Source organism: Lonchura striata, chromosome 36 (genome assembly GCF_050655825.1).
Source record: "Lonchura striata isolate lonStrDom1 chromosome 36, ASM5065582v1, whole genome shotgun sequence".
Lineage (NCBI taxonomy): Eukaryota > Metazoa > Chordata > Aves > Passeriformes > Estrildidae > Lonchura > Lonchura striata.
In genome coordinates, this window is record NC_140738.1 from 6,369,713 (window position 1) to 6,394,907 (window position 25,195).

Below are 25,195 nucleotides of genomic sequence, written 5' to 3' on the forward strand. Positions count from 1 at the left end.
GGGGATGGAAAAGCAGAGATTGGGATGAGGTTGGTTGTGCTGGGAAGAGACTGGGAGGGGTCTGGGGGAACCCTGGTGGGGCTGAGAAGGGACTGGGAGAGAGTTTGGGGGTCCTGGGGCAGTGGGGGGTGACTGGAAGGAGGCTGTGGGATCCTGAGAGGGACAGGAGGGGCTTTGGTGGGTCCTGGGGAGGTCAGGAAGGGATCAAGAGGGAGGTTTCAGGGGATCCTGAGTGGGCTGGAAGCGACCAGGAGGGTGCTTGAAGGGGCTTGGATACCTGTGAGAGTTTTTGGGGGGTCCTGACCCCTGCGGACGCCCCAGAGATGCTGCTGGATGCTGCCACAGCAAGATGCTGACAGGAACTGGAGACTCCGAGTTCGGCTTTGTCTTCCTGGCTCTGGTGCTCAGCTTCTACCTGTGCAGGAAAGTCAGGGGTGTCCCGGGGGTCGTGTCCTCCCTCCCCCAGTGTGTGGGTGCTGCCCTGGGGCCCCCAGCCCGGTGTCACCCCCTTTTCTCTGCCCATAGAGCTCCTGAGCCGCCGGCGGCCGCAGCCACTCCCTGTGGTCTTGGGCCCGGCCGGGACCCCCGCTCCATCCCCACGCTGATTTTGGGGGGGATCGAGTGTCCCCCAGCCCTGCTGTCACTCTGCCCCTGCCCCCTGCTCCCAGTGTTCCCAGTAAAGCTTCCCAGTTAAACCCAGCCCAGTTCATGGGGGCACTGGGGAGGGACTTGGGGGGACCCCACGGCGGGGCCGGCCCTGGGCAGGGAGGGCGGGTCCGGGTGGGGAACACTGCCTGCTGCGGGTCTGCCCGGCAACTGGTGAGTCATCAGCGCCGCTCTCGCTGATTGGCTGACTCTTGTCCACCGCATTCTCTCATTGGCTGAGGAGAGGCCCGGCAGTGCAGAGAAGGAACGGGAGAGATCCCGCCCCGAGCACCGGCACGGGGACAACAGACCCGGCCTGGGCACAGGGAGGGAATTTATTACCAACCAAACCACGGCAGCACCAGGAGAAGGGAAAGAAATCCCTCCAGCACCTTCCCCCACCCAACGGGGATCACCCACAACAGGGTTATCCACCATGGAGAGACGGGGACATACGAATTTAGACAAAATCAAATTTTACTGAGTGTACCAGGTGTTTATACAGGGATTTACTTGTATGGTGCTTATAGAGGGCTCTGTTTTTGGTAACAATTTCCCATTGGTTACACATTCTTCGAGACATCCAGTAACCTGGGAACATTTATCTTATCACAAAGACTCACACCATTTTTTGTGGTCACTTCTTGCCCAGGGAGACTGAAACTGTGTCTGTGTCTCCCACAGTTTCTGCTCAGTCAGGCCTCAGATATCGGGCCCCTTGATCAGCTCCATTGCTTTACTCTCTGTTTTATTCCCCATACGGGGGCACCAGGGCTCTGCCCAACGGGGGTCACTGGGGATCATCCAGCCTGGATCCTCCCATGGGGGATGGAGCTGCAGCAGCACACCAAGCTCTTCCCTCACTCCAAGCTCTTCCCTCACTCGGGGCACTCACAGGACTTCCTTTAGTGATGCCTCCGTTGGTGTCTGATCAACTTTGAGCTCATGGAGAAGCTCTTCCCACACTTCCCACACTCGTAGGGCCTCTCCCCTGTGTGGATGCGCTGGTGCACGGTGAGGCTGGAGTTGTGCTTGAAGCCCTTCCCACAGTCGGGGCAGCGGAAGGGACTCTCCTCTGTGTGAATCTGCTCATGTCTGAGGAGATGGGAGCTGGTCTGAAACCTCTTCCCACACTCCCCACACTCGTAGGGCCTCTCCCCAGTGTGGATGCGCTGGTGTGTTCTCAGGGCAGAGCTACGCCCAAAGCTCTTCCCACATTCCAAGCACTCATAGGGCCGTTCCCCAGTGTGGATCACCTGGTGCACCATCAGGCCAGACATGTCTTTGAAGCTCTTCCCACACTTCCCACACTCGTAGGGCCTCTCCCCAGTGTGGATGCGCCGGTGCACGGTGAGGCTGGAGTTGTGCTTGAAGCCCTTCCCGCAGTCGGGGCAGCGGTAGGGCCTCTCCTCTGTGTGAATCCGCTCATGTACGAGGAGATGGGAGCTTCTCTGAAACCTCTTCCCACACTGGGGACACTCGTAGGGCCTCTCCCCAGTGTGGATCCTCTGGTGCTCGATCAGGTGGGAGCTCCGGCTGAAACCCTTCCCACATTCCAAGCACTTGTGGGGCTTCTCCCTGCCATGAGGCTTCTCCACCAGCTCTGAGCTCTGGCTGGATCTCCGCCCGCCTTCCTGGCTCAGGGGGCTCTTTCCTCCCCGCAGCTCCCTGAGCTGGGTTTGCAGCTCCTCCTCCTGCAGCATCTCCGGGGCTTTCCCTCCTCCTCCATCCAGCCACGCCCTGGCAAAGACAAATCCTGGTTTGAGGGAAAAACAATAGAAGATCTTCTTGGACTGGAGGTTCCTCCTTGCCCAAGTTCATCTCAGGAAGTCATTGGGAATCCTGTGTCTGTAAGAACCTCCAAAACACCAAGATTCAGCCCAAAAATCCCACAAACTTCAAGACACAAATCAAAAACTCCCCGAACATCACAAGTCACCAAAAACCTCCTTCAAAAGATAAAGATTCAGCTGCCACATAAAACCAAAGCACCAACATTTAGCCCAAGAAAGCTCAGAAACACCAAGATTCACCCCGTGAAAATCGTGGATCCCCCTCCACAGTCACCTGCTACATGTGGGGGGAGCAGCGCTCCTGGGGCTGGGGGAAGGCTGCAGACACAGGGAGGGGTGGAACCTTCTGCTGCTTCCTTTTTCTGCTCCTTCTCCTCCTCCTCCTGTATCTCTACTCTTCCTCACACTCCTCTTCCTCCTGCTATTCCTCCTTCTCCTGCATAATCCCACCCTCTCCTGCCACCTGCATCGTTTGACCATTCTGTTCCTCAAGCCTGCTTCTCCTTCCCTTCTCCTCCTGCCCCCAGGCCCAGCACCCACTGCCGGCTCCCTCTTCCCCCCACACCCACAGCATCCCAGCGCAGGGGCAGGGATGGAGCTGGGGCAGGTCGGGCTGGGGCAGCGCTGGGCTCTCGGCCGCTCCCGCCCGCACTCGGTCCCCACTGCAGCCGCTCCCGCCAGGACAGCGCGGGGGGGCCCGGCCTTGGCGCTGCCCCACTCCCACCTCCCCAAATTCCCCTCGCGGGGGCCATGGGGCCGAGTGGGGGCGCAGGTGGGTCCAGGTGGGGAACGCGGGGAGCTGCGAGTCTGCCTGGCAACTGGTGAGTCATCAGCGCCGCGGGCTCTGATTGGCTGAGCTCGGCCCGAGCCCTGGGGCTGCAGCACAGAGGGGACACCCTGCTCCAGGGGGGATGTCCCACAAACGGGGGACCCCATGGAAGGAACCACAGGAAAGTGTCTTTACAAACAGATGCTCTAAAGATGCTCGGAGATAGGGCCAGTGATCTGTACATAAGGAAGTGACAGGAGACACCATCAGTTTCAGAAAATGTTATTAACTGATGACACAGACTGCTCCTCAGACAAGGTCCTGCTCAATTAATGAACTTCCAGAAGAACAACAAAGCCTTAACAGAGCCATGAATATCATCTGCTGTGCAATAGTGGGGTGCATATTAATGGGGGTATACAGTAGGTGGATTGGGAAGTCTGTAGCTCTCAAGTACTTCAGCCAACACAGAAAGGGAAAGGGAGATGCAGCCGGGAAAATTAGGATGAAAAGGAGGCTCTGTCCTCTAATACTTAGAGAGAGCTGATGGGGAATGTCCCATGGCCTCTCCCTTTTATTAGTAATGAAATTATTTTACAGGACTCCTCTGTCTGCTTTGTGGACAGAAACCTCTGGCAATGTCAATTTTCCCGCACATCCTCGGGCTCATCCCGAATTCCTTCCACCCTCCGGGGCGGCGGGCAGGGAGTGCAGCTGAAGGTGCCTCACCCACTTTGGGTGATCGGCTCCCTTGGCTGGCGGCGGCACCGGGGATTGATTGGGGACCCGGGAGTGACCAGGAGACAGACGAGTGACACATCAGGGGGGTCTGTGAAGGGTCAGCAGTGAGAGAGCACTGAAAATCTCATCAGTGAGTGTCCTGGGATCCTCGGGGAGTGAACATGGCAGGGCACCCATGGAGGGGAGAAAAGGGAAAGCCAGGAAGGGGGCCTGGCCAAAGGGATGATGATCCCAAAATGTCTCTGAAGGGTCCCTTGGGAGAATGTTGAGGTAGTTTGCACATTCCCCCAGAGGTAATTAAGGACATGGACACCCTGGGAGGCAACAAGGGAAGTAGAGAAGGCATTTGTACAACAGGGGATGCATGGTGTTGGTGTGCTGGGATGGAATTGGGTGAAGGAGAGTGCAGCAATATGGTTCAGGCAAGAAGCAGCAGGAGGAATCTGTGTGGTAAGAAAAAGGATGATGAAAAAGAGGAGGAAGAGAAAAATACTCTGGATTGGGATGTTTTCCAGCAGGGTCTTATCCTCACATTTGCCAGCTGATCCAGATCCTTTCCATCCCCGGTTTCCCAGACAGGAAAAGCAGGAGGTCAGGATGCCAGGGGTTTCTCTGCGGTGGCAGCGGCAGCACCGGGCGCAGAGGTGCGGCACCGGGAGCACGGGCTGGGGCCTGTGGGGAGCTGCGGGGCCGGGCCGGGGCTGTGGGGCAGCCGGGGCTCAGCGCCGGGCGCTGCCTGACCCCACCAGCCCCGGGCAGGGCCGGCAGTGGCCCCCGGCCCCCAGGAGGCTGCGGGACGCCCCGGCCGCTGCCCGGCCCCGGGGAGCTGCCGGCCCTGCCCGCCGGGGGGGCCGCCTTTGGACACTGCGGCAGGACAGGCACCGGCTCTGCCACACGGGCTGGGCAGGGACCCTGAGCACAAGGGGGAACACAAAGGAACAGCTGGGAAATGCAGAGTGCACATGGAAGGATCAGGATTTGCTGTTCAGGATTTGCTTTGGGTCCCTGCAGAAAGGAAAGGTTTTGCAGAAAGCTCAGCAGCTCTCAGAGGATGAGCACCCACAGGCAGTGACCCGGGCTGCAGGAGTGGCACAAGAAGCCCTGCAGCACTTGGGCACAAAGGCACAGCAGCTGAAGGCAAGAAGGGATGAGCAAAAGGCCAAGCTGAAGGCAAAGGCCACAGCAGAGTTCCCACAGCCCTGAGGGATCAACCCCAGGGCCCAGGGGGGCCCCAGCACCCAGGGGATGACGGGGTCGGCCACAAGCACCTGGCAGAGGCATTGCCCTCCTGGCCAGGGCAGAGCCCACCCAAACAGCCCCTGGGAAGGAGTCAGGGCTCCAGCTGCAGCCCACAAGGACACTGCAAGCACAGACAGCAGCACCCTCAGCAGGAGCAAGTCCACCCCTGCATGGACATGGATTGGCAGGGCTCTCTGAGCTCCCATCCCACCGGGGACCCACCACACTGGAGCCCTGCAGAACATTCAGGCTGGGTCTGCATCCAGAGGAAGCCTCTCCTGATGGACACAGGGGCCTCTCCATCCACTCTGAATATTACACCTAAAGGGGGAAAATTGTAAAGGAGTGTTTTCATTATTAAGGGAATAAATGGGAAAGCTGAGCTGGTATCAATCATTTGTTCAATCGCTATTAGGAGCTGTGGGGGATAGGTTTGAAATAAACTAATTTCTTTTTCTTCCTACTCTGATTGTAATTAACTAGGAAGGAATTTGATGGTGGCATTGTAATATTGTAAAAGGTGATACAGAGGCTATTGCTGCTGTACCTTTGTGTCAAATGTCTGGGAAGGCCTGTGCTGAAGGGAACCCAGAGGTGTGAGCAGCCCCAGGGAAAATTTGATGTGGAGCCTCTCCAAACTACTTGGAAGCAACCAGGACAAGTGGTGTCTAAAAGCAACACCCTGTTCCAGGGGAGGGAAGGAAGGGCTCACAGCCTGGTATGGAGTCCCTGCTAAAGGCAGGGCTCTTGGAGCCAGGGATGTCTCCCTACAGCACTCCTATCCTGCCAGTCAGGGAATCAGATGGCTCCAATGAGGAGGACAAGAACAAGTGGTAGACAAAGCCCCAGTGAAATGGCTGAATTTCCTGGCTAAAAATATATTTTGAGTATTGGGGAAAAAAAAAAAACAAATGGTAAATGGTGGAGAAAAAGGTTAAATATTTGGGAAATACTGGGACTGAAGATTCCTGGTGAATTGACCCAGAGAGGCACTGGGCAATCTCAGAAGTAACACTTCCCTGGACCAAAAAGGAGCTGAGACAATTTTGAGGATAAATAGGGAATTACACAGCCTGGATTGAGGATTCTCTGTTCCAGCCAGAACATTGTAGGACTTTTTAACCTCAGACAGCCTCCATGCTGTGGTATAGACAGGAGAAAGAGAGCAAAACTTGAGAAAATGAACAACCAAAAATATTGATGCCTCAGCTCTGTCTCTTCCAGACTCAGAAAAGAAATTGGAATTGTAGGTCAATGTTCAACAGGGCCATGCCAAAGGAATCCTTGGGCCAAAATGTTTCACCCAGTGGCCACAGTGGCCTCATTGTCTGCAGAATTGTGCAGCCACAGCTTCAGCGGGGACCCAGGACCAAAACCTGATGACAACAGGATCTCCAACTGTTCCAGTCTGCCATCAAGTTCAAGCTTTGATAACCAAAAGAGCCTCGCAATGGATGAGCAGTGCTCGGTTATTACAGTGTGAAACTTGTTCAGTGGCACAGGAGGATTCAGAACTGAGGACAGGGGAAGGGTTTAACCCAGCCTCCTGTTTGAACAGCCCACAGAGGGGCTGGGAAGAAACCCAGCACTGCATTCAAGGGACACAGCTCCAGACCCAGCCTGGGGGAGGTTCAGGAGACATTGCCTGGCCTCAGGCAGAAAATGTCTTGGTGGATGGCTCTTCAAGAGCAGCAGAAGGGAAAAGAGTTCCAAGACAGGCTGTTATTGAGGAAAGGGAATCAGACAAAGCGCAGGTTACCCCCATGGTCAGCTCAACTGGCACAGCTGTGTGTGCTTGTAAGAGCCTGGCACTGAAATGCCCTGAGCAGGAAGGCTTCAATATCTTCTGGTGACACCATCTCACCTAACAGGGGGGCAAGAGCAATTCTTACTGCTCAGCAACCACTGGATCACTTATTAAGGTATTTCTAAAAGAAATCATTCCAATAAAAGGCATTGTGGAAGAAACAGACTCAGAGAGCAGCACTCATTTTCCAGGAAAGATCCTCCAGGGGGTTATGGCAGCTTTAGGAATACAATGGGACCTCCAGAACCCCTGGCAACCCCAGAGCTCAGGCTGGGTACAAAGAATGAATGGGGAAAGAAAGAAACACCTTTGGAAGCTGGGGATAGAAACCAAGATGCCATGGGTACAGCTTTTGCCATTGGCTTGGGCAAGAAGAAGAGCCAGACCCAGGAAAGATATTCGATTCTCTCCCTTCCAATTGATCTTGGGAATTCCTTACCCTGGTAATTCTGCACCTAGTGCAGGGTGGAGATAAGGGATGCACATTTAAAGCAGTCTGTGGCCAGAATCCTGTCTCTGGTGCAATCTCTCCCAGGAAGCTGGGCTGGCACAGAGCCTGCCTTGGCACTTTGCTGTTGCCAACATCCAAGCAGGACATGGGCTCTGCCTAAGGAGTGCAAAGCAGCACCACTGGTGGCCAAGTGGCGTGGGCCATGCCAAGGGGCCCCGAGGCCAGAAACAGCCGCCAGCACAGCTGAACACGGGGGGACCCCTCAGCCTGGGCTCCAGGTCTCTGCAGCCCCGGAGATTTGCACTTCCCGCCTGCAGCAGGAGGATGGGAGGCCCCCCTGAGCCTGCACTGAAGGCAGCACAGCAGCAGCCAGGGCTCCACAGCGGGGCAAGGCCCTGGGCCTGCCCACACCTCCTCTGCTGAAATCCTCGGCCTGGCCACCCTCCTTGGGCAGCTCCAGCCACCGGGGCCAGCCCTTGCTGCCACTGCTGCAGCTTCAGTGCTCGCTGGGCCTGCACTGCCACAGCTGCTGGGGACACACCGGGACAATTCCACTCAGTTACACTCACACTGCATTAGCTGGGTTGGTGGAAAATGTAGCAAGTTTCATTAAAAAAAAAAATTATTTTTCTACTCAGGCTTGGTTTGCCTTTGCCTTGGGGAAAGAAATTTTAACAGCAGAAGCAAAGAAATCCGGGTCCAACCAGAAACCAAACAGTAAAAACTGCAGGACTTGAAACTACAGAACATTAAACCAATCCATTTAGATTGCTTTAGACTGCACAACTTTGGGAAAAACCTAGTAAAACCCACATGTAATAGAATGATTTACTCTGCACACCCGGGTTATGTGGGGATGGAATGATTTTTGTTGTACATCCTGGCCAGAATCAAGGAATGCCTTGATTCTAACACTAAAAAGAATAGTGAAGTTTTTCTTTTTCCTGCAGTTTCAGTGCAAAGTTTAGAGCATTAGAGTATATTTTTATTACTCATACTTCTATATAGCTGGTTAGGTTTGGGTAAAGGAGGTGAGAATGAGTTTTTCTTCCGAGGGGAAGTAGAAAAAGCTGAATTACGTTGGGATTTTTTGTCTATGTTCGTGCGTAGCTGCAAAAGATACCAAAATTTTGATCTGAGCTTTTTGAAGTTCACCTTTAGGCTGCATCACTAGAAGAGATTTAAAGGTGATCCCTAAACTCTTAAGCAGGCAGCCAAGAGATGAGCTTTAGAAATGCAAATTAACACTGCTGGGGCAAACTGGGGACAATGTACCTGGCTCTTCTTGCCTGGGGCAGGAATTGGCTGATTCCCTCTGCCCCTCACCCCAAGCTCTGCCTGCTTGCACAGATGGAATCTGCACAGCCGAAGGCAGAGCCCATGCTGAGGATCTCTGACTCTGCAACAGAAATGGCTGAAGCTGCAAAGGGAAACAGCAAATTGAGAATGTTGTGAAAACTTCACTAAAATAAGGGGGGGATCATCCCTCTGCCCACTCCAACATCTGCTGTCACTGTCTGTGCTGTACAGGGTGTATCAGAGCACTGGGGGTTTTGCTAGAACAAGTTCAGGGAAATCAGTTGGAATTCAAGTATTTGATGATGTAATTAGAAAAAAGCAGTCAACTGAGGCAGCCCCAACTGAAGGGAGCACCCAAAAACAGGGAAAAGTATTGAAGGACCACCAGAAAAAATCCTACAACACCATGGACCAGCCCCTGAGAACCCAAACCAATTCATATCAGGAGGCAGAGAACCCATTTATCATTTCAATGGCATAATTTGATTACAAGCTGTCCTCGGAATAAGAACCAACCAGACAGCTCCAGCTCCTGACCTTCCTGCCGACCAAGCCACTGAAACGAGGAACACAACATTTCACCAGGGGATGGGATCAGATTACCTGTGAGCAGAAAAAAAAGCAGTTTGTGGAAAACTAAATGGCTTAAACGGCTGCTGGTAAAGAAATTACAAGGGAAAAGTGGTGAAAAAGCTAACAAAGGAAATAGGAGAGCAGTTTATGTATTGGTCCAAACATGGAAAGAATGGGAATGGGACACGGTTTCCTGGCTCCCCAGCACACCAGGGGTTAAAGGAATGCTGCTTCTCCTCTTCTGTGCTGCAGCAACTCTCATCTTTTTACCATGCTCCACACCTTGGCAGTGCAGCTCATCCAGCAGCTGAGCCAGGGCATGCAGGTGGCAGCCAGGCCTCCTGATCCACAAACGGCTACAAAAGGACAGGGAATGAGGGCACCGAGAATAATCCCAAAACCAAAGAGGACCCGGGAAGAACAAAACAGAGTCAAGGAGTGAATCTGCCTGGAGATAGGGTCGGGCACATGTAGATAAGGGGAGAAACCATCAGTTCCAATAAATGTTACAAATTGACGCAGACAGCTGCTCAAAGTCCCGCTGCATTCCTGGACTTCGAGGAGAAGAACAAAGACTTAACAGAGCCATGAATATCGGCTGTTCTACAAAAGGAGGGTGCACATTAACGAGGACAGGCTCCAGGTGCATCGGGAAGTCGGAACCTTCCAAGGAACTCAGCCAGTGGGCAAAGGCAGAGGGAGATGCGGCCGGGAAAATGAGGATAAAAAGGAGGCTGCGGACTACAGCCACGGCAGAGAGCGCACGGCAAATGCCCCACGGCCTCTGCCCCTGCTCGGCAATAAAGTCACTTTGACAGGACTCCTCGCTCTCCCCCGGGCACACGAACCTCCGGCGACGGGAATTTCCCCGCCCGCTCCCGGCCGCGGGGCAGCCCCTCTGTCCTACCCACAGCAGCCGGGCCGAGCCAGCGCTGCTCCGGCAGCGGCTCCTGCCCGGCCCCGGCGGGAAGGAGACCGCGGGCAGCCGCTCCCGCAGCGCCCTCAGCCCGGGGCCGGCACGGGCCGGACACGGCACCGGCGAGCCGCCGGAGCCCCCTGCCGCCCCCTCCGCCCGCAGCCAGCCCCGAGCCCCCGCAGAGCCCAGCGCGGCTCCCACCTGCGCCGGGGCCGCCTCCGAGCTCCGCCGCCGCCGCCTCACCGCGCTCCGGCCGCTGCCGCCGCTGCCGGGCCCGCGCAGCCGCTCGGCCAATGGCGGCGCTGGGCGGCCACGGCCGCCCTCAGCCCGCCGCCGGGGCCGCGCCGCGCCCCGCTCCCACCAATCAGCGCGCCGCGACCGCGACTGACGGCACCGGCGGCCAATGGCAGCGAGCTCGGGGCGGGCTCTGCGCACGGCCCCGCCTCGCCCCGCGCTCTCGGCGCCCCCGGGCTGCGTGAGGGGAAAGCCGGAGATGAGGAACAGCCCCGGCACGGGCCCGGCCCGAGCCGGGATTGAGCTGCCCACACAAACAAACTTCTCCGCGCCTCCCGCCACGGCTTTCCCGGCCCTGCGCCTCCCGTGCCTCCGCCTCTGCGGGAAGCCCAGGAGCCTCACTTCTCCTGCCCCTCGTTAGCGCATCAGTGCTTCGCTTTGATTTCCCCCGAAAAGGGAAACCTGCCCCAAGCCCTGTGGGTGGGTGGGGCAGGGGAGAGATTTCTGGCAGAAAACTCCAAAGACTCGGAGCAGGAGAAGGAGAAGTCAGTGCAGAGCCTTAAATGCAGCTTTCCCCACGCCTCCCTGCTCCCAGCTGCACCTCCTCCCCCGGCAGGGCAGGAGACAGGGAATGGGGCCATGCTCAGCTCATCCCCCGGGGCTTCTCCCTCTGCTCAGGGACAGGAGTCGTTCCCTGCTGCACCCTGCGCTCTCTCCCGGCCGAGACTTCTCCAGGAACTTCTCGGAGCGGAGTCCATCCCCTGGGCACAGCCCCCTCCGAGTGCTGCAGCGTGGGTCACTGTGCCACGGGCTCAGTCCTGCCAGGACAGGCTGCTCCAGCGGGGCCCCTCTGCCCGCGGGCTCACAGCTCCTCTCAGGCATCGCCGAGCTCCAGCCCGGCTCCTGCAGGGGCTGCAGGGGATCTCTGCATCCCCATGGACCTGCAGGGGATCTCTGCATCCCCATAGACCTGCAGGGGATCTCTGCATCCCCATGGACCTGCAGGGGATCTCTGCAGCCCCATGGACCTGCAGGGGGATCTCTGCAGCCCCATTGTAATATATGTTATGGCATAATTCGTGATTTTGTAAAATATACATCAAGTCAGTTGTGCTTGTAGAAAAAGATTCTTAAAGTTTTAAATGACCAGTGGCTGCAGCCGGGGCTGGAGAAACCACAGTTGGCAGAGAAAGAAAGACCTAATTTACAAATGAAAAACGGTGTCTCTGTGCAGAGATGGGCCCTTTCCGGGAACAATCCAGGAGACACCCAACCTATAACCCCTGATCTGCGGGGGAGCCTGGAAACCAGGCACACGGCCATCCTGCCCTTGCAGCTGCTGAGGAGGCTGCTGGGCTGTGCTTCAGCAGAGGAGATGGAATGTGGCTTACCACTCTGTCCTTCTCTAAAAACGGAGAATGGGTCAGGAGGTTTGGGCTCTGAGCACACAGCAGCCTGGCCCAGGCACAGGCCGTGGTGGGACAGGGGCACAGGAGCCTTCTGTGACTGACCGTGGCTCTCTGGTTTTTCTCCGCAGGCTGCCAGCTCCTCATGCCATGGAAACGGCCCCACTCGGCTGCCAGTCTGGGAAGGCTGGAGGGCTGTGGGTACTCATTTGCTGTCAAAAATAAATTGTGTTATTTTGTCATTGTCATCATCAGAACATTTCTTTCATCCTTTTCCAAGTTTTTGGCCCCTCCAGGGTAATATTTTTGTGTCCTTCCTCAGACAGTTGATGGCATTTGGATATGGGGGTAAGCAATGTGAAAAGTTCAACACCAGCTCCAGTTGCCAACTGCAGCAGCCCCTTCAGGAGCCCTGAGCTACCAGCGAGGTCCACGTGTGCCTTGCAAAAGGGAGTGGTTTGCAGCGATGGGGTTGGTGCCCTGCTGCAAAAGCTGGGAGCAGATCAGAAGTGGCAAAATGCCATTTTGGCTCAACCCCCACCCAGGTTCTTTATCTTTTCCCTTTGCTGGGTGATAGGCAGACAGGGCTGGATCCAGCGAGGTTCAAGTTCTGGGTTCTTCCTGGCATCAAAGGGATCAACTAAACTCTTGTATGCAGTGACTGCAATAGGGCTACTGAAGGAAAAAAGGGAATGTCATGAGATGGGGAATCCTTCTTGTCTCCTTTGTCTCCCCAGGAGCCCCTTGGAAAGGGAAATGCCCACTGGGTTTATCTGACTCCTTCCCAGCCAGCCCTTCCCTTGCTCCCGGGTCTCATTTGCTCCGCAGGATTCACCAGCTCGCTCAGCTCAGAGGAGCTCTCAGAGAAGAAAACGCTGCCTGGCGTGGGGCTGCCTGATCCCTGTCTCACCTTGATTCCATTTGCCCCCTCCCTGCCCCATCCAAGAGACCGAAGGATCCCCACAGTCCCACGGTCCTGCAGCAGATCCCGGCACGTTCCCTGCTCCGCTCCTTGGTGCCCTGGGAGGCTCCAGAGCCCTCCCTGTGTGCGGGACAGCGGCTGCAGCACCGCTGCGCCCGTGGGCGAGCAGCGCCCAGGAGCAGCTGCGCCAGCTCCGAGCCTGAAGGGAATCCTCAGCGCACACAAATGACAGCTGGCACTTCAGGGGCTGGCAGGAGAAGCTCAACCCATCTGCTCACTGCCCTTCCCAGCCATGGCCACGCTGGTGCAATTGGAAGAGTCGCCCCTGCCCAGGAAGCTCTCAGGTCGAAGAGAGGAGCAAAAGCCACGGGTTTCTGAGGTGTTAGCTGCCACTGCCTCTGGTTTTCCTTCCAGTTCCTAAAGGGTTTTGACTGGTTTTACCATTTCAACACTTTCTGTGTAGAATGCTTATTTTATGATTGGCTTTTCACAAATGTTACAATGAATATTATATGTGTAATGTTAGAAAGTTATGCTGTATTCATTCTCTTAAGTAGTGTGTTAAATAGAGTTTTAGGTAACAACATAATATTAAAATAGAAACTCTGCGATGTAGGATTTTTTTACTTGCCCAAGCAAGAGATGAGATACTCAATAAACTCTTCACACAGGGATGGCGGTGACTTGGGGCACATAGAGTTACAACCTCCTTATCAGAAAAGACAAACATTCTTCCATCTTGTCTCCATCTTTATGGAAGCACCAGGATTAAGGGAAAGAAGTTGACAAAATCCAGAAAAGTTCCTAATTTGCAAGGAATTTATGCATCATGTATGAGATACATGAATATTCAATAGGCTGTTGCTTTTAAGGTTATTCCTTTGTTCACAAGGCATGCTTGTCCTGGCTTAAGTGTCCGAGAGCATCTGGACATCTATAATTTTTTGCTTTTTATTGTCTTGTAATTGTCCTAACTCTAAATTTGATTACTCTAATTGTGTTACTATTTTTATAACCATTTTATTATTATTAAACATTTAAAATTTTAAAAACCAAGTGATTGGCGTTTTTCACAACGTTCCAGGCTCCCGGGGACCCCCTTATCGGTCTGTCCGACCCCGCAGGCTGCAGAGGGTCCCCCCGCTCCGGTGCCGCCCTTCTCCGCTCCCCAGCCCCGCCCCGCCGGTACCGGGCGATCCCCGGTGGCTCCGGGCTGACGATGCAGCGCCTGCCCCGGGCAGCCCAACCCCACCGCGGGAGGGTCCCACGCATCCCCGGCCCAGCGCCGGGGCTCTGCCGGCAGCCAGCACCGGGACCCCAAAATTCTGCTGTCCCGGGGCCACCGAGCGGGCACCCGGCCCTTGGCCCTGTCATAGATACATATTATAATACTGGCTTTTTGCAAATATTCCACTGGATTTTATATGTGTGGTGTTACAATAACTTTGTTATATAGTTTTTATTTCTGTTGTTCATTGGTTACGCTCAGACATAGTAGTGCCATAGCTGATAGAAGCATGCTTGTGTTAAAATTCCTGCTTGGATGGGATAACATCCAGTGAGCACAGGATGAGGACACCTGTACAGATCTGCCAACCATCAGCACTCACCGTCTGAAGGCAGTGTGGGCCGGGGCCAAAACTGAAGATGATGATAAAAAAGGACCAAAACCACAACCAAGGAATACACATGCCCTAAAAAGGTGGAACCGAGGAGGAGCCATGCTGAACAGTTCTTGGAATATGTAAACTAGCTTGGGAAAAAGTTTACTATGCATAAGGGACTATGAATATGCAACAGGCTGGTGTAAGGGAAAAGGTATTCAAGGGGTATCTCCGGAGATAACCGTGTGCTCTCGGCTCAGTGCCGAGATGCACCCGGCCGTAAGAACCTTTGCTCTATGGCCTTGTCTCCTCTTGTCCTGTATTAAACTTTTTAAATGTCCCCAGGGCAGTGAAGGTGTTTTTCCCAGCCCCGAGCAGAGAGCTCTGCCCGGCGGCTCCCGGGAAAGGCGGCGGCGCTCGGCAGCGGCCCCGGCCCGCCCGGCCCGCGGGAATTCCCCGCAGCGGGACAAAATCCTGCCCCGAAGGAGCGCTCGGAACGCCGCCTGCGGCTCCTCCGTGCCCCGCAGGTGCCGCAGCTGCCCCGCTGCGGCAGGCGCGGCTCTGGAGCAGGGAGGCTCTGCGGGACCCCCGGGCTGTGCCCCCTCCCGGGCCGTGCCCCGGGGCTGATGCTCGGCCCGGGCTCTCTCGCTGTCCCGGCTCCCGCAGGCTCCCGGCGGGAGCGGCACCGCCCGCCCGGCGCCGCAGGGCCGAGCCCTGCCCAGCAAAGGCTCCGTGTCCACGGCCGGGCCCTGCCGGGGCTGCGGCCGCTGCCCGGCCCAGCACAACCCGCAGCGCCCGGCGCGGCTCCCTCCAGCCGGGCACTGCGGCTCCAACCAGGCGGAATATTCAGCGCACGGAATCTCTGTCAGCGCTGCTCACATTGCAAAACCAGCTGCTGCCGAGGCAATGCCAGCTCCCACTGAAGCCTTCCACCCAAAATGCTGCCTTCAGCTCGGACACACCGGTAAGAAACCCAAGAGCAAACTGAAAGCTGATTAGAGAATGTTGCACAATCACACCCAAGAACATTTTGTTATAAAATCACAAATATTAACAGAAGCTGAGAAAGTCAACAATGTTAGAAAACAAGCTTCCAACAATGGGACTCGAAGAGCTAAGAGCATGTGTTTGAATGGAATAAGCCCTCTCTGACATGTGAACAATGCCATGGAATTTCTCAAACCAGGGAAATAGGGAGGCCTGGCAGAAGCAGCTTCACACACAGCAATGACAGAGAACAGGGCAGGGCAAGAGGCTGACAAAACTCTAACCGCTACTTGCAATGAAGTACCTTTGTTTCCAGTTCTAATCTAGCCACTATTAATATAGAGTCCAAAAGACTAAAAATACTAGTAATAATAATAACAACTGTACCATTAATAGCAAAAAATTGAGAGAATAGAAATAATAAGAATTAATAGTGGTAATAAAAACCCTACCATAATTATACCAGGTTTGCATGGCCAGGTTTTGGTAAGGCAGGGGATCTAGGAGCAGCTTCTGTGAGAGCAGCTGTTCCTCCATGTCCCACAGAGTCAATTCCAGCTGGCTCCAGGACAGACTGGCTGCTGGACAAGGCTGGCCCAGTTAGAAATGGTGGTAACACCTTTGGAATAAGAGATTTAAGGAAATGGGTGATCCTGGAATTGTGGCTGTGAGCAGGGAGGAACAGGGTGAGGACCTGTGAGGGGAACAGCTCTGCACACCCCCAGGGCAGGGCAGGGCAGGAGGGGCAGGAGCTGCTCCAGCTGCTGGAGCTGATTGCCCTGAGATTCCCTGGTCAGTCCCTGGGGAGGCAGCTGGGCCCTGCAGCCCATGGAGGGCACGGAGGGCAGAGATGCACCTGCAGCGCCTGGAGGAGCCCGTGCTGGAGCAGGGGGATGCCTGAGCGGAGGCTGCGACCCCATGAGAAACCTGTGCTGGAGCAGGGACCTGGCAGGGACCTGCAAACCCCTGGAGAGGAGCCCACGCTGGAGCAGGGCCCTGCCAGGACTTGTGAGCCCATGGAGGAGCGAGCCACGCTGCAGCAGCTTGTGGAGAACTGCTGTCCGTGGGATGAACTCACCGTGGAGAAGTTCATGGAGAAGTGTCTCCAGGAGGGACCCCTGGCACAGCAGGGGAATGACTCCTCTCCCGAAGCAGCAGGAGAAACAACAGGGGATGAACTGACCAGAGCCCCCATTCCCTGTCTCCCTGCACCCACTGGGGGGGGAGGTAGAGATGGGAAGGAGGGAGGAAAGGGCAAAAGGTGTTTTTAAAGCTTTGTTTTACTTCTCACTATCCTGCCCTGATCCAGATAGCAATAAATTCCATTAATATCTCCAATTTTGAAACTGTTTTGCCCATGATGGCATTTGCTGAGTGATCTGTCGCAGTCCTTAGCTCAACCCATGAAGCCTTCATTCTGTTTTCTCCCTCCTGTCCATCTCTGGAGGGGAGTGAGAGAGCAGCTTTGGTGGGTGCCTGACATCCAGCCAGGGTGAACAGCCAACACTTCCTTTCCTTCATTCATTCTTTCTTTCCAGAGGTCACTGTGAAGGGGTTGAGTGGGGCTTTGAAGGAGGGAGTGAAGGTGGTGGGGAGTGGTGGGGACAGGAGCCACAGGGACGAGGGACAGGCATCAGAGGGGCCTGGGCAGCTGGCAGGGGGCACAGCCTGTCCCCCTGGCCCAGCAGCAGGGGACAGGGGGCACGGCCTGTCCCCCTGGCCCAGCAGCAGGGGACAGGGGGCACGGCCTGTCCCCCTGGCTCAGCAGCAGCCCCGTGCCCTGCCCAAGGCGCTCCCAGCAGGGGCTGGGCCCCAGAGGCAGGGGGAGACCCCAGTCCCAGGGCAGCGTTTCTGCCCCGTCCCCTGTCCAGCCCAGCCTGCCCTGTGTGCGCAGTGACCGCTGGCACGGGCTGCCCTGGACACTGTGACCTGCTGGGGACACTGAGAGCTGCCCCGCTGTGACACTGCCCTTGGGATTGCACAGGCACCAAACAAACCCCAGCCAGCACCGCCCCTTGTCATGTCCCAGGCACCAGAGAGCATCAGAGCCAGCCCTGCTCCTGGTGATGTCCCAGGCACCAGGGCACATCCCAGCCCCGCTCCTGGTGATAAACAGATTTCAGGGGCACAAAAACAGTTGCAGACTTCCCATACTTTAGGGATCCATTAAGCACAGGAAAACGGCAAGGATTCATTTGTCACATATGCATGGGAAAGGCAGAAAGGTCAGAACGAGGAAGACTTATTTTACTTCTTCATTTTGGAGACCCCCCCCAGAATGGACCCCTGACTCATTTCAGGGAACAGAACCACACATGCTTAATAGCCTTTTTGCCAATTAGCATATGAAGTGGAGCAGAGGAAGTGAAAGGGATATGAATATGCATTCATATTTTGTGTATTCAAGACTTCTGTAAATAAAAAGCTTTGTAATACCTGTGATTTTTGCAGTGTGCATTAGGGAATTATCCCAGCTACTGCCCAGCTGTCTCAATAAACATACACTTTCTAACTTTAAACTCTTAGAGTGTTTTTGTCTGTCTCAGTTGGATATCGATATTAGATTGATATTCATATTTTAGTAAATCATTGTCCTAAAGAAGTCCTAGTATGTGTATTAACATGTCTTTTCTTAATATTCGAGTAATTATTCTTGCATTGCTTTAAGATAAACTGGTATGATTCAAAGAATATCCAATGAGGTACACATAGAACATTGCTTTGTCATAAGCAAATTGCTGTTGCAAAGTTTTTCACTGAAATTCTGCCACTTGTAATCATTTTAAAAGTGAAAAGTCAGCTATTAAAGCCAATAACAAAATTTATAACTTCTAACAAAGGGAAAAAAGTATATGGTTTCCACTAGATAAAATATAAATACAGAAAATGTCTCCCAACCAAGTTCCTTGCCCTGATCAAAACATCTCCCAATCAAGTTCTTTGCCCTGAACCTGGCTGATAAAGACAAGTATTATCAGTAAATGTGGATGAAACTTTGCATAAGTTAATAGTATTCAAAATCCATGTTCTGTTCCTATTATTATTTCTTTTACAAAGAAAAAAGGGGAAAGGGGTTGGATTGAGGGTACACCCTCCTCCCCTCTGAGTCTGTTCTCATGTTTTACAATAAATCCTACAACAGTACAATACAGCTGCCTAAAATATGGACACTGGAAACCACAGACGGCATTACAAATGATCACCTGCCTCATGGACAGTTCACAGAAGGACTTGATTTGTTTACAAATTATTTCTCATGTTTACAAACAGTTTTTCTGTTTACAGATTGTTTTCTGGGAGTTCGGTTTTTCCCCAAGGGATCAAGTGCTTAAAGGTTGTTTTTTAAAATTGGGTTTTCCTCTAAGTGTCAAATGGGCTCAGGGTTAAATAGCCTTCTGCTTTTAGAGATAAGTTCAATTTGTAACCAAGAAGCATTATGCCTGTGGCCTGAGTTCTCCCCTAACAGTTCCTGGAGGGGAATGCTGCAGCTCCAGTGTAAATTAGATGCACACTGTCCTCTGTCACCATGTTGGCAAAGGGCCCTTGCAGATGGGCGACAGAGAACAATAAACAGAATTTTATAAAGAAAAGAAGGGTGAGGTGTTACCATGATTGACAGGGGTCTTGACCAATCAAATATCCCCCAAAACTGCAGGCACCTCACGGGCCAGAACCTGAAGGGGCGTGGAGCTCAAACCGATGAGAGCTTCCAGGCCTGGTCTTTCAAATGCCCTGTCTAAGGGGGGGCTTGGGAAATAAAATCTCTCTGTTGCCCCATGAACTCGGGAGGAGCAGTCTTTGTCTCCTGTGCCCTCGCTGCCCCACGAGACCAAAGAGATGTTCACCGGGGCCCTCCCTGTTTGTAGACGTCCATTGCCCAGCTGAGCAGGCAGCCAGTTGTGTTTGCAGTGAGCTGCCACAGGCAGACACACAGCAGCTGGAGATTTGAACAGAAGGGCTTGGGCTAATTCTTTTTCTTTCAGAGTGCAAGAAAGACACAAAAGCACAAGGAAACATGGCAGTGTTTCGGTGGAGTCTCTTTGTCCTGTGAAGTTCAGTAGCTGTTGGTGTTTCTGTGCTGCTGCTGCTGATCCCTTCCATGAAAAAATCATTCTGGGAAGGAGCAACAACATCTGACATGCACCAAATGTTGCCCCCAGTTGCTCCAGGTGCTGCTACCAACAGCCCCTGTAGGACGGAGCACAGCCCCCAGTGCACACCAGCTTTGGCTGCCCTCTGGCAGAGAAGCCCTTTTGGGGCACAGGTTTCTGGGGCAGGAGACGGGCACCGGTGCTGCCAGGGCTCGGGGGAACTCTGCTTGGGCGGGGACTGTGCCTCACCTGCTGCTGTCAGCGCTGCCCGGGCCCCAGGGCTCAGAGCAGCATTCCTGCCCTGGCCCACACGTTCCCGGTCTGTGTCCCACGGCCGTGCTCAGGATGGCCACCGTGTGGGACGTGTCCCGAGGAGGCCGTGCCAGCTTCTGTGGAGGCCCCGTGCCCTTCCCGCCGCGGCTGCGTCGGCAGCTGCGGGGGCTCCTGCTGCTCTGAGCCCGCAGAGCAGGGCAGCGTTTGCTGATGGGCTGAGCCCTTCCTAAAGATCCTGTTGGGCTGTCTGACACACCTGGGGCAAGGCATTCCTTCCACCCTGGGCCACTCTGGGGGGCTGGGGGTGGCCCCAGGGCAGGTGGCAGTGCGTGCAAGGGCCCTTGGTGACACGGTGCAGCATGGTCACCGTGGAATGGAACGGGACAGGGATTCCAAGGGCCCTTGGTGACACGCTCTGGCAGAGGTGTTGGCAGTTACAAGTTACAGTTACACTCCACAGTGCTCGGTGCACACGACGAGAGAGGACGCGAGAGAGCGGTGCTGTGAGGAGCCCTCGCACAGCCACTCGTTCCTTGCTGACCCAGAGCTTTCCCAAGGTATTACTCCTGCAGGTGAGCTCGTGGCCAGACCAGAGCTCTTGGTGACCCCTGGCCTTCCCGAGGCATCTCTTCTGCAGCTGCCCTCGAGGGCAGACTGTGGCATTTGCACCATCCTTGACAGGAGTCTCCTGTCCTTGTGGCTGGAGCCCCAAGAGCAGAGTGCAGGACTTGCTGTCCTGTAGCCTTGCCAAGACTTCACTCTTGCAGGTGCCCTCAAGGCACGACTGCAGCACTTGCTGACTCGGACCTTTTCCTTTTCACCTTCTGCAAGCAGCCATGAATCCAGGCAGCGACGTAGAGCTCAGACCTGCGAGCGTGCCCACACTGGCCTGGGGGAAGGAGGAGAAAGAAGGCCCTGGAGCTGCCCCAGCACAGCAGCCTGAAGAGGTGGAGCAGTTCCAGCCACGGCAGAAGGGTGAGTGGCAGAGCTGGGCCACAGGGCTGGTACCTGCAGCCAGCTTGGCCCCATGCCATGCCATGCCATGCCATGCCATGCCATGCCATGCCATGCCATGCCATGCCATGCCATGCCATCCCCTGGGGCCATGCCCATGGACAGGATGGAATAGGGGCCGGGCAGACACCCCACAGTCGTGCTCCATGCCCTGGGCCGTCGCGGGGCTGTCCCTGCCTGGGCAGCGCAGGGCTGGGCTGTGTTCTCCGGCCTCTCCCGCAGCCCCTCAGCTCGGGCTGCGCTCGCTCTTTGCCAGGTGCAGCCGTGCAGCGCACACGAGAGCAGGAACGCACCCGTGGCCGCTTCCGCAGAACAGCGCAGGTACCTGCAGCCATCCCCACCTGGGCTGGGCCTGCTGGCACTGCTCAGCCCAGCACTGTGCTCGGAGCACTCCATGCAGCATCCCGGGCTTCTTGCCCTTCTGCTGCAGATGGTTTGCAAATTCATGAAGAGGATTCGGGAGGAAGAGAGCAGCGCCATGGGCACCGTGCTCAGAGCGTACTCTCCCATCTTCAAAACCAAGACCAGCGCTGCCCTGCTGGATATGCTTGTGGAGGAGGGTCCTTCCAGCCCAAAGCAAGTAAGCAGCCTGTGGCCTGGCTTTTCTCCTCCCAGCAATTGCTTGGCCTCCCAAGCCACGCCTGCAGCTCCCTGGGAGCCTTTGAGGCCATGGCAGTGTGGTGGCAAGGGAAGCACTTCTCTGGGGCAGCTGGGCACATTCCTTCCTCCGGCAGCTTTCCAAGTCTCCCCTTCCTTCTCCAGGTGCCTGCCATGGTGAGGTTCATCCACCAGTGGCTCGTGGCCAATGAGTTTCCTGAATACAATCTGTACAGGCCCCTTCTGGATCTGACAGAGGCACAGCCCTCTGACGTGGTGATGGCTCTCCTGCGTGTGGCCCCATTGTGTGACAGGTACGGGGCCCACCTGCCCAGAGGGCTCAGGGCTCAGCAGCCCTTCCCCCTGTGCAGCCTGTCCCAGGTGTCTGACACAGAGAATTCCAGGGCCCTCTGGCTGCTCCCTTTGCCAGCCCTGGCCCCTGCCAGCCCCGCAGCATGCTGCCATGCTTTCCCCCTGCCCCTCAGGGGCCAGTGCCCACAGGGCTGGGCTGCCTGCGTGCTGCCAGTGAGGGGCAGTGGGCAGAGGCAGGGCTGGCAGAGCAGCTCAGTTCCCCGCTGCCACCCAGGCCACGCTGCTGTGTCCCAGACTCCTCTGAGACAGAGTTCTGACCCCACAGAGCTGCTCTGGCCATGTGGAAGAGCATCATGTGCTCACTCAGGACTGCAGAGCCGGCCATGCTTGTACTCCTGGATGTGCTGGGGAGCTGGCCGGAGCACAGCATGTGCACCTCCGATGGGGACCACACGGCTGTCCTTGCCCTGGCTGTGAGTTCCTGCATTTGCTGGCCCCAAGGCCGCCTCTCCAGCAGCTCTCCATCCTCCCTCCCCCTCGGCGTCTCCCTGCCTCAGGCGCTGGGCTGAAACCTGGCCTCGGGGCAGCTCCAGGGCCACCAGGCCCGGTGCTCCCCCTGCGTCTCTCCGGGCCTCTCCCTCCCGTGCTTGGGCCCTGCCACAGAGACACCTCGGCACTGAGCGCTGTCTCGGGCTGCTCTGTCCTTTGCAGGCAACCGTGGTGATGTGGAAGATCCTCCAGCTGCCCTGTGTGCCACATGTAGTCACCGTGCATTTCCCTGGCCTCTTTGTGCATCTGCTCTTCCAAGTGCTCTTCAGCACTCTGGATGTGCCAGAGGAGGTCGATACCTTCTGGAAAGGATGCCAGCAGCAACACGGCCTTGCCACCAGCCCCAGCAGGTGCTCCATGCCAGTCCTCCTGTCCCTGCCATGTGCCCAGGGCAGGGCCAGTGCTCCCAGTGTGACCTGGGCTTTGCTCTGTGCACAGCTTTGCAGAGCAGACCCTGAAGGCCCTGCTCTGCCGACTGCACTATGAGGATGTGGTGGTGGCCATGGAAGACAAGCGTGGCTGGGACACACTGCTCTGTGCTGACACCCAGCACTGTGCTGTGGGCGTGCTGGCCAGGTGAGACCCCCTGCTCCCCAGCTGTCCCCGGCATGTGTGCCCTGTGCCCGAGGTGCCCCACACAGTCCCCATGGCCGTGGGCCAGAAGGCCTTGTCACCAAGGGACGGCCAAGGAGGCTGCAAAAGGCTGGGAGAGGAGCGTGCCCAAGAGCAGCAACCTCCCAGAGGGCTCAGCTGCCCCTTGCAGGGTGGTGGAGAAAGGCCAGACCTCTGTGAGGCAGTCCTGGGAGAGGTTTGCCCCCGCTGGCTGAGGGCTTTGACTCGTGTTTCCTCCTGTCAGAGAAATGCACCGCGCATCCGAAGCCGCGTGTTCCGCCATTGCGTTCCACCTGCTCGGGCTGCTCAGCAAGGACACGCCGTGCCGGGATTTGGCCGCCCTGGCGTTCCTTGTGGAGGTGAGGCCGAAGGCCGGCGCTGCCTCGCTGAGCTGCCTCCCGGCTCTCTGCCCTCTCTTGGCCGCAGTGCCTGGGATGGAGCCCGCGCCCTGTGCTGCTGCCTGGGCCCGGCCCTGGGCGGTTCTGGGCTCCCGCCGGCCGCTCCCCCGTCACTGGCCTGTGCCTTTCAGATCCTGGAGCACCTGAACTTGAGTGAGTGCCGTGACAGCGTCCTGCAGTTCCTGTCAAAGCACCTGCAGGGCGAATGCAGGGGGAGGCGTCGCTTGGCACTCCGAGGCCTCGTGGCGCTCGGCACCACCAGTGTCTCGGTGAGAAGAGCGCAGGGGCTGAAGCCGTGCTGCCAGCGTGGGGCTGGGGAAGGCAGTCCCTGGGGCTTGGCTGGCCTTGGGGCACTAGGGCAGCTGCTGCCAGCTCTCCTGCCTCCTGCTGCAGCTGCCCCAGGGCTTTGGCACAGGCCTTTGGCCCCTGGGCCCTGTGGCAGCAGGATGGTGTTTCACAAACTTGTGTTCCACAAGTAGATGGCCATAAGGATGTGGAGCCTGCATGAAAGGCTCGTGGAGCTCCTGCAGGAAGATGACAGCGTCATGCTCAGGATGACCACGGTTCTCCTCAGGGGTTTGTTCCTCTGCAATGGTGCCCCAATAACCAGCGCCCTCGCCCTGCAGCTGGCTGAGGCGCTCCTGCCACTCTTTGACAACGTAAGGCTCTGAGCCTCCAGCCACGGCCAGCGGGTGCTGCCCGCACACTTTGTGCCCTGTGCACTCACAGGCTGTGCCCAGGTGGGCCTGAAGCAGCTGACGCTGAGGCCTTTCTTCCTTCCTTTCCTACAGGAGGACAGCCAGGTGCAGTTGTGCTCCATGTTTATCTTCCGGGAGATGCTGGATTTTTTTCCAGAAGAGGAAAAGAAGACCCTGAATGCACACGTGCACCAGAGCCTGCTGCCACTCTCCATGCACTGCCATGATGAGAACCAGCGAGTGGCAGAGGTGAGGACTCGGCAGCTGCCGCTGGCCCCTGGCAGGGGCTGGGCTGGCCCTGCCCTGGCGCCTCGCAGGCTGCAGCTCCTGCTGGCCTTGGCACAGGGACGGGGTCCTGCGCCCTGGGCTGTGGGGCCATCTCCGCGTCTCTGCTGCTCTCCAGGCTTCTCAGGAAACGCTGCTGGCTGCAGCTGAGTTCCTCAAGAGGAGGGACCTTGGACAGCTGGTGAAGAACCAGAAGCTGTGGCAGTTCCCCGAGTGCCTGGTAAGGAGGGCCGGGAAGCCGCAGCCCCAGCCTGGAGCAGCCCCTGAGCGCGGTGCTCGGTGTGCGGGCTGGCAGCTGTGCCCCTGCCCGCTGCTGCAGCCCGAGGCCGCGCGGGCTCTGCTCCAGGCTCCTGCGGCCCCAGCCGGGTGCCCATGGAGCCCCGGCGCGGGGGGCTGCGGGGCCAACCCTTCCCTCCTGTCGATCTCTCCAGCTGGCAGAGGACAGCAGCAGCGTGGCCGAGCACCTGCGCCGGGCCCTGCCCTACCTGCAGAGCCCACAGGAGCCCCTGCGAGAGGCGGCCGTCAGGTTCATGGGTGAGCCACGAGCCGGGCCAGGAGGGCGTGTTGGCACAGGGCTGGCGGCGCCACTGGCAGGGAGCTGTGCCCTGGGCCTGACAGGCTCTGTGTTCCCAGGGACGGCCGGGCGGCACCTGAGGGGGAGGAAGGAAGAGCTCCAGCTCCTCTCTGAGGGTGACCAAGGGCAGCGGGCTGCCAGCGGGGGCTGCCGGGGGAGCTGCGAGCCCTGCCCCGGCTGCGGAGGGCTCTGCTCCCTGTGCGGACCAGGGCCGGCGTGGGCAGAGCACACAGAGCTTTCAGGGCACCTGGGGGATTCGTGGCCAGCAGCTTCGGGCTGATCCAGCTGGTCCCTGCTCCCTGCTGGCCATGGCCAGAGCCCGCTGGGATGGCCCTGGCACAGAGTCCCCTCGGGTCCCGTCAGATGTGGGAACTGACCATGGCTCTGTTCCTCTCTCTTTCAGCCC

The 25,195-nt window shown here is 56.7% G+C and overlaps 1 protein-coding gene across 1 annotated transcript in view; it reads right to left on the minus strand.

The window, feature by feature from the left end:
• Window positions 1–1,111: 1,111 nt before the first annotated feature.
• LOC146764077 (uncharacterized) overlaps window positions 1,112–25,195 on the minus strand; it is an 86,267-nt gene continuing 62,183 nt past the window's right edge. Inside the window, exon 2 of the mRNA XM_085565442.1 lies at window positions 1,112–2,212. Coding sequence (XP_085421568.1) covers window positions 1,551–2,212 — 662 coding nt within the window. The 3' untranslated portion in view covers window positions 1,112–1,550. The remainder of the gene's footprint in view (window positions 2,213–25,195) is intronic.